Below are 8,268 nucleotides of genomic sequence, written 5' to 3'. Positions count from 1 at the left end.
GGGGAGGAAGATGGGGAGGATGGTGACGGGGAGGAGAAAGCATGTAGGGAGGAGGGAGGAGATGGGAAAGAGGAGGGAAATGGGGGGAAGGAAAAGGACAGGAGGGAGGAGGTGGGGATGAGAGAAGGGGGAGGTGGGGAGGAAGGAGGAGGGAGATGGGCCTGCTATGAGGGCTGCAGGGAATGTGACTAGGACAGGGCAGGTCGGCGGGGTTAGGAGGGCCCAGGTAGGAAGCCCAGGAAGCTGTTCCCTCCCTCCCTGCGAAGTCCTCTTCCCAGAGCAAAGCACCCACCTTGGCCATTTTGCTCTTGCTGTCTGCAGTCAGAAATGACATGTTGTTGATCTCATTCTGGACCACGAAGTTCTGCTCTTCGCGCTTAAAGTTCTGGGGGTGCGGGGAGGCAGTGTTGGGGATCAGGCAGGGTGGGGGAGGGCATCTTTGGGCAGCAGCTTCTCGGCTTATAGAGAGGAGGGGCAGGGTGGGTGGGGACTCACGTGGGACTTGGACCAGTAGATGAAGATCTCGCCCACCATCCTGAACAGCTCCTCCGCATTGGGATTGGGCTCGGTCAGCCAGTGTGCCCTGGGCAGGCAGGGGAAGGGGCTGGTGAGGATGAGGGCAGGGACCCCCACAGAAGGGGGCCACGTGGAGAGACCTCAGGGGAGGGGATCGGAGACTCCAATGGGAGGGATAGAGCTTTCTAGGGTAATCTGGCCATTCAGATGATTTAAAAATTATCAATGACCTTTCCTTAAAAATTGTTTTTTCTTTCTCTAACCTTCTTATTGAAGTATTACATACAAAGTTTCAACTTGATGAATTATCACCAAGTGAACACACTTGTGTAACTGCTACCCAAATCAAGAAATAGAACATTTCCAGTCCCTGGTCTGAAAGATGCCCTTATCCAGACTTCTAGACCATGAATTTCTTTTTTAAGATTAAAAAAAAAATTTGTTCTTAAGATTAAAAAAAAATTTTTTTTAAGATTTAAAAATAATTTTATTTATTTATTTTTGGCTGCATTGGGTCTTCGCTGCTGCACGCGTGCTTTCTCTAGTTGCGGTGAGCGGGAGCTACTCTAGTTGCAGTGCGCGGGCTTCTCATTGCAGTGGTTTCTCTTGTTGCAGAGCACGGGCTCTAGGCGCGCGGGCTCAGTAGTTGTGGCTCACAGGCTTTAGACTGCAGGCTCCATAGTTGTGGCACATGCGCTTAGTTGTTCTGCGGCACGTAGGGTCTTCCCAGACCAGGGCTCGAACCCATGTCCACCGCATTGGCAGGCGGATTCTTAGCCACTGGCGACCAGGGAAGCCCCTAAAGATTTTTTTGATGTGGACCATTTTTAAAGTCTTTATTGAATTTGTTACAATATCGCTTCTGTTTTATGTTTTGGTTTTTTTGGCCGCGAGTCATGTGGGATTAGCTCCCCGACCGGGGATCGAACCTGCACCCCCTGCATCAGAAGGCGAAGTCTTAAGCACTGGAACACCAGGGAAGTCCCCTAGCCCATGAATTATTTTGGTCTGTTCTTGAATGTTACATAAATAGATGATACAATATGTACTCTCCTTAAAATTTTCTTGTTTCTTTCATTCAACCTGATGTTTGAGAGATTCATCCATGTTGCTGGGTGTTGCAACATTGCCGTGTAGTATTCCACTGTGTGAGTATACCTCACTTTACTTGCCCAAACTTTTTGACGCAACACTCCTAACTCCTAGGAATCTACCCTATAGCGATACCCACTCATGAGCACAAAGATGGGTGTACAAGGATGTATACAGCATGCATGCCACTGCTTTCTGCTTCGGCTCCCATGACAGACATAGCTAATCAATCCAAGCACCGTTTCTCACAAAGCCCTGATGCGATCTTAAAATCTTTTTCAACCCAGAGGGAACTTGGAGTTGAATCTTGCTCACTATCCCTGGATTTGGCTGCACCTAAGACTCAATAATTCTTTAAACGTTGCTTCTGATTTTAGGGAGATGTTAGCAATTGGTTGATACCTGCGCTTGCCCTTTTATAAAGACCTATGTTTCTGGGGGAAATCAGTCTGGCTGGATCTGGACTACCTTCCTTTCTTCTCTCAGTGATGGAGGAGGGGCTGACCATTGGACTTCACTGCACAAATCAGGCACCCTGTCTAGCCAAGCCTGAAGACTCAGTGCTGGGGGAGAGAAGTATGGCTCCTTATGGCTGACAGTGCAGCCCCCACAGGGCCTCAGATTCAGGAGGTTGAAAGGAGCAGAAGGGGAGAAAACACAGGCTGGCTTTGGTTGGTCCATAAGCAACAGGGGCTGGGGGTCAGAAGGTTGGGTAGGACTGAGTGAGAATTGCAAGAAGTTTATAGCAAGTCAGAGGCGAGAGGTCAGATGGGGTCCAAGGAAGCCAGGGGTCAGGCTGGGGTGTGTGTGGGGACGGCTGGGGACATGCTGACCTGTTGTTGTCCACGTAGCGGATGAGCAGCGGATAGAGGGCGTACAGGTCCCGGCAGAGTACAGAGAACTCATCCCGCACCAGGAGCTCGCCCTCCTCAGCTTCCGCCTTGGCCTCTAGGCGCAGCTGCTCCTCCTCGGACACCACCTTCCCTGCCCGCTTGCGCAGCCGCCCGATGGTGGGGATGAAGTGTGAGTGCAGGAGCTCAGGGCGGGCCCGGCTCACGATGGGCTGGGCAAACACTGCAGAACCAGAGGGGGCGCAGGTGCTGCTGGCTGGCCACTGACTCCAGCACCTGACCTAAGACCTCTGATCCCACCCCTGACCTCTGTTCCCATCCCACGACTTCCGACCTGTACCTCTGACCCAGCAGCTGTCATCGACCCCAGCTTGACCCTGGCTTCTGACCCCAGCCTCTACCTCTGATCCCACTCCTGACCTCCGGCTGTGACCTCTGACATAGCCCCTGATCCTGGATCCCAACCCTAACCCTTGACCTGAAACTGTGACCCCTCAGCCCGACACAAGTGCTTGACTTCTGACTCCAACAACTGAATCCTAACCTGGTATCTTACCCTAGCCTATGACATCTCACCCCAGTCTTTAACCGCTGACCTGGTCTATACCCCGACATACCTCACCACATGATTTCTGACTATGACCCTGGTTTCTTACCACAGCCTCTGACCTCTGACCCTGGCCTCTGACCTCAGCCCTGATTCTCTAGCTTGGCCCTGATCCAAAACTTAACTCCTGATAAGGAACTTACAAGTCATGATTTTTTTTTTTTTGGCCACGCCACGTGGCTTGTGGAATCCTAGTTCCCCGACCAGGGATCGAACCCAGGCCCCTACAGTGAAAGCCCAGAGTCCCAACCACTGGACCGCCAGAGAATTCCCCTGACATGGAACTTCTGAACCAGGAGCCCCAATCTTTTAAAGATTCATTTCTTGACCTCTGACCCAGAACCCTAACTGTCCATATCGGGGACCCTGGTATCTGACCTGGTCCTCTGACCCTTTGTATAAGGAACTCAGCCTTCTGACCCAGTTTCTAACCCATGACCTAACCCTCTTCAAGGCTCCAGAAATTCAGACTCCAGCCTGGAGGACTCCCAGGACCCATGCTTCCACCTCAGCCTGAGATTCTGACCCCTTAGGATGACCTCTGGCCTTGTGACCCCGAGAAAACTGAGCTCTGACTCCTCCCCACTGCCAGAAAACCATGGACCCCGGGATCTCCCTCTGAGACCATCAGGTCCAGGGACCGGAGCCCCAGGCCCGCCAGACCCACCAGCCAGCCGCTTCATCCACGAAGCCTCGTCAATGCCCAGGTTGTTGACGATGATCCGCAGGATGTTCCCCAGCAGGGAGTTGAGATGGTCGGAAGTGATGGCTGTGCAGGGTGGAGGGGCCCCTGCAGGCAGGGCAGGCGGGGGTGCCTCGGGTCCGCGCTCCCACCAGCGGGGCAGGTAGCTGCACAGCATGGGCAGCGTGATCTCGATGACGTGCGGCATCTCTGTGTAGCGGGCCCCCGACTCAGCCAGCCCCCCGATGTCTGCCATGAGCCGCTCCAACACCGGGATGTCAGGACACATCTCCTCCACGCTACTGGGGAGCCCCAAGACTGGGGTGCGGGGAGGGGGTCAGGGCATGCCAACCCATCATGCCCAGACCTCAGTGTCCACACCATAACCCAGAGCACCCACAAACTCTGGGGTTCCCCAATCTGGAGCGCCCCCAACCTGAGAAATCCTCAGCCCCTCAGAGCCCCGACTGGGCCACACTACCCACAGTGGGTCTCCCTGGAACCTGTGCAGGTGGAATATAACCCTGGACGGCTGCCCCAGCCCCGCCTGACTTACTGGCCCGCTCCCGGGGAGATTTGGTGGTGTACACTGAGCAGGCGTTATACTCGTTCAGCTGAGGTTCCAGGAACGCCACCGGCATGGCCGCTGCCAGGCAGGCGAGGCACTCGCCCAGGGCTGGCCGAAGCCTGGAAGACGAGGCTGTGCTCAGCTCCCACGCCCCCGCTGCCCTGTCCTGGATCCCAGTCCCTTCCTCCACAGAAGTGTCTCTCCCCAGGACACTTTGGGGCAGAGATGCCATTCACTGGTGGTCACCAATGCGGCCGGTTCCCTGGGTTTCCTGAGTGCCCTTTTGCTCTACCGGTGATTCTGGCACTGCCAGCGGCCCTCCCCAGTGCCCCCAGCATGCCTGGCTCCTGTGGGCCGCCAGGGTTTCTGCGTACCCCCTGCCAGCCCAGAACAACCTGGCATCCTGGCCGCCAAGCGCCTGTGCCCACCTGGCCCCCAACCAGTGGCCTCCACTTTCTTCACTGGCCTTCCTCCGTGCGTCCTCACGTGGCCATCTTGAGGAACTGCAGTGGCCACGGTGCGGACGTCTTTTGAAGACTTTGACCATTTCCCCGCTTTTCATTCACCCCCATATTCTCCTGTGCCCTCCCCTCCCTGGGCCCCCACAGTATCCACCCCAGCCCCAAACTATGGCTGTCTCTCCTTACTTTTCCACGTAAGGGTTCTTGGTGGTTCCCAGAGAGTAGATACTGCACAGCGTTCGGTAGCAAGAGACCTGGACATCATCCACTGAGGGAAAGAGGGAGGGTGAGGGTCCGTACAGGTTCTTCTCTAACCCCCTCCCTTGTCTCCAAATGACGGGTAAGAGCAGGGGCTGTAGAGCCAGCCTGCCATTTACAAGTTTTGTTACTTGAGCAAGTACCAACTCTCTCGCAGCCTTAGTTTCCCTCTCTGTAAAATGTGGATAATTATAGTATCTTCCTCATGGGGCTGTTGTGATGATTAAATGAGTCAATACTCAGAAAGCAACTGGAATAGGGCACACAGGAGGCACTCAATGAAGGCTAGGGGTTCTTGGAGAGGAGTCACGGATCTCTTGATGATAGTGATGGACACTCTCTCCAGCAAATGCAAACAGACATCCAACTGTGACTTCAATATTGGTTCTCCACATACCCCCCACCCCAGAAGGCCAGGTTAAGAACCTCATCAACTTCCTAAATGTCATGAGGCAAAAAGAGGGCAGGGGGACTGTTCTAGATTGAAAAGAGATGACAGAGACATAACAACCAAATGCAATGAGAGAAACTTCACTGAATTCTGAATTAAAAAAAAAAAATCAAAGACATTTTGAGGGTAATAGGGAAATTTAACTATAGTCAGGTTAGGTGTGATACTGCTATTGTGGGTACACAAAAGAACGTTCTGTAACATTCAGGTGTTGCAGGCTGAGTATTTAGGGATGAGGTGTCACTGTGTGTGTGCAACTCACATTCAAAAGTTCAACAAGGGCTTCCCTCGTGGTGCAGTGGTTAAGAATCTGCCTGCCAATGCAGGGGACACGGGTTCGAACCCTGGTCTGGGAAGATCCCACATGCCGCGGAGCAACTAAGCCCACGCACCAGAACTACTGAACCTGCACTCTAGAGCCCACAAGCCACAATTACTGAGCCCGTGTGCCACAGCTACTGAAGCCCGCGTGCCTAGAGCCCGTGCTCCGCAACAAGAAAAGCCACCGCAATGAGAAGCCCGCGCACAGCAACAAAGAGTAGCCCCCGCTCGCCGCAACTAGAGAAAGCCCACGTGCAGTAGCAAAGACCCAATGCAGCCAAAAATAAATTAAAATAAATTAAAAAACAAAAAGTTCAACAAAAAGTTTGGAAATACTTTCACTCATAAAGTGAAAGGTAAAACAAATGGGGCAGATTGTTAACAATTCTCTTCTTTCTACCTTTCTGTATGTTTTTAAAATTTCAGAATAAAATGTTGGAGGGATTCCCTGGCAGTCCAGTGGTTAGGACTCCTTGCTCTCACTGCCAAGGGCTCGGGTTCGATCCCTGGTTGGGGAACTAAGATCCCGCGTGCCCCATGGCGCGGCCGAAAAAAAAATGTTGGAGCTGGGAAAGAACCCCATCCAAGTGCTACTTCTTTAAAATTTTTGTCAATGTCAAATCAGCAGTGAGCTGAGACAGGCTTTCCCTACCCCTCAGTCCCCACAGCCCATCCTGGATGCCTCCGATCCCCTGGGCCCCTCACAACCACCGAACCCCAAACTGACCTTGGCATCTCCCTCAAACTTGTTATTTCTTCCAACTTGTCTCATGGAGGCCCCACTGTCCCCAGGTCCCCAGGCCAGGGCCTCACTCTGGATGCCTCCCCTCTACAGCCTATCTCCTCGGCCTCCAAGACATCTCTCCCACCAGCCCTTCCTGTCCTTTCCTGCCTCTGCCATGCTCTACCTCTTGTAGGGCTTTTTGAGTACCTGAACATACAACGTCTTCACCCCCTACTGGGTGTTTTATCTTGCCCGTGCCTCATTAACAACATTATGTTACACACTGTATGCATTATGTTACAAGATCCAGGCTGGGTCACACACTGTAGGTGCCATTTGGTAGGATAAATACAGCAGACACTGCCAACTGACTCCCAATACCTGCTCTTACCTTCTTCCTGCTCTTCTCTTCTTCCTGGTAAGAGACCTCCATACTTAGCTCAACACATGAATAAAGTCTACCATCCGAGCCTTCCTTACAGTGACATGTGGCCATATGCTAAGTTCCGGCCACTAGGATAAATGTGAGCAGAAGTGATGTGGGCCGTTTCTACGTTGTTCCTTTAAAAGAACTGAGGTGCCCTCCTCTGTTTTCTCTTGTCTCCTACTGGCTAGAATGAGAAGGTGATGGTGCACCCTCTTGGACCATATGGATAAAGGCAACATTTCAGGGATGGCAGAGCAACAAGATGGAAGGAATCTGGGATTCTGACATCATGATCAACATACCAGTAGACTGTTACATGAAAAAGAAATATATCTGTCACTTGTTTAAGCTACTGTGATTTAGGTTCTTTTGTTAGAGCTGTGGAATTAATGCTCTGATTAACTCATTCTCTTACCTACCAATTTTCTGAAATGAATGCACACTTTGCTTACGGCAATGTATCCTCTCAATAAATATAACACTGAAACACCTGCAGATTCTATCAGGCACACTGGGATGGGTGGTGTTGGTTGAACTGACACCCCCCCACCCCAACAACTGCCCTTGGGATCAGGAGCCCTTACAGATAACATCGTCTCCAAACTGGTGCTGGGCGATGTGCTGGAAGAGGGTGGTGAGCACAGGCAGCAGGGCCACGGTGGTGTAGGTGAGGTTCTGGCCCACACCCTTCACCTGCGTGCGTGTCTGCGACACCTTGCCTAGCCGCAGGTTCTCCACCATCTTCTCGATGTCCTCCGAGGCACTCTCAAAGAAGGAACGGAGGCCAGCCTTCACGATCTCGGGGCCAGACTTCATCACGGTCCTAACAGGGAAGTGGGGGCAAACCAGCTCCAGAATCTGAGATTCAAGATTGAGGGGAGTCTAGGAGCACAGGGGTTGGAGGTGGGAGCACGGTTAGAATGGGAGTGGGCACCACGACCCTTAGCCCCACCTGGCATCCAGGGAGCGTGCCAGGATATGAAGACAGTTGACCACAGCTGGGGCATCCGTCCCTGGGGGAGGAAGTTGGGCTTGGGTGAAGAAAGGGTTATGGGGACAGTACCTCCCTCTACAGCCAACTCAGCTGATCTCTCTTCATCCATCCCCACCCCACCTAGACTCCCATAGGCCCCTGTCCTTCCCTCATCCTGGCTGTGATCCCTCTGCCTGTCCCTCCCCCATCCTGGCCCTGACCTCTGGGCCGTCACCATCTGGTGACGAGTCTGAGAGTTCCATGACGGCAGGGCCCAGGACTATCCCATCACTGCTCTGTCCCCAGGACCACCCACACCATGTGCAAGTCCAGAGGA

At 53.0% G+C, this 8,268-nt stretch overlaps 1 protein-coding gene across 1 annotated transcript; it reads right to left on the bottom strand.

Annotated features, from left to right (window-relative positions):
• Positions 1 to 195: 195 nt before the first annotated feature.
• Positions 196 to 8,068, bottom strand: LOC114890873 (ryanodine receptor 1-like; the record flags this gene model as incomplete). The annotated part of the gene is made up of 8 exons (XM_029214810.1): positions 7,911 to 8,068; positions 7,543 to 7,781; positions 4,964 to 5,045; positions 4,305 to 4,435; positions 3,734 to 4,066; positions 2,442 to 2,682; positions 496 to 583; positions 196 to 385 (listed from the first exon to the last, which is right to left on the bottom strand). Coding segments are annotated over exons 2-8 (1,297 nt in total), but the record flags the coding sequence as incomplete, so codon positions are not given.
• Between the last annotated feature and the right edge of the window lie 200 nt (positions 8,069 to 8,268).

This window comes from Monodon monoceros, unplaced genomic scaffold (genome assembly GCF_005190385.1).
Source record: "Monodon monoceros isolate NGI ecotype Baffin Bay Population unplaced genomic scaffold, NGI_Narwhal_1 Contig6603_ctg1, whole genome shotgun sequence".
Taxonomy (NCBI): Eukaryota; Metazoa; Chordata; class Mammalia; order Artiodactyla; family Monodontidae; genus Monodon; species Monodon monoceros.
The sequence above is the reverse complement of the archived record's forward strand: the minus strand, read 5'-3'. Positions and strand labels throughout refer to the sequence as shown.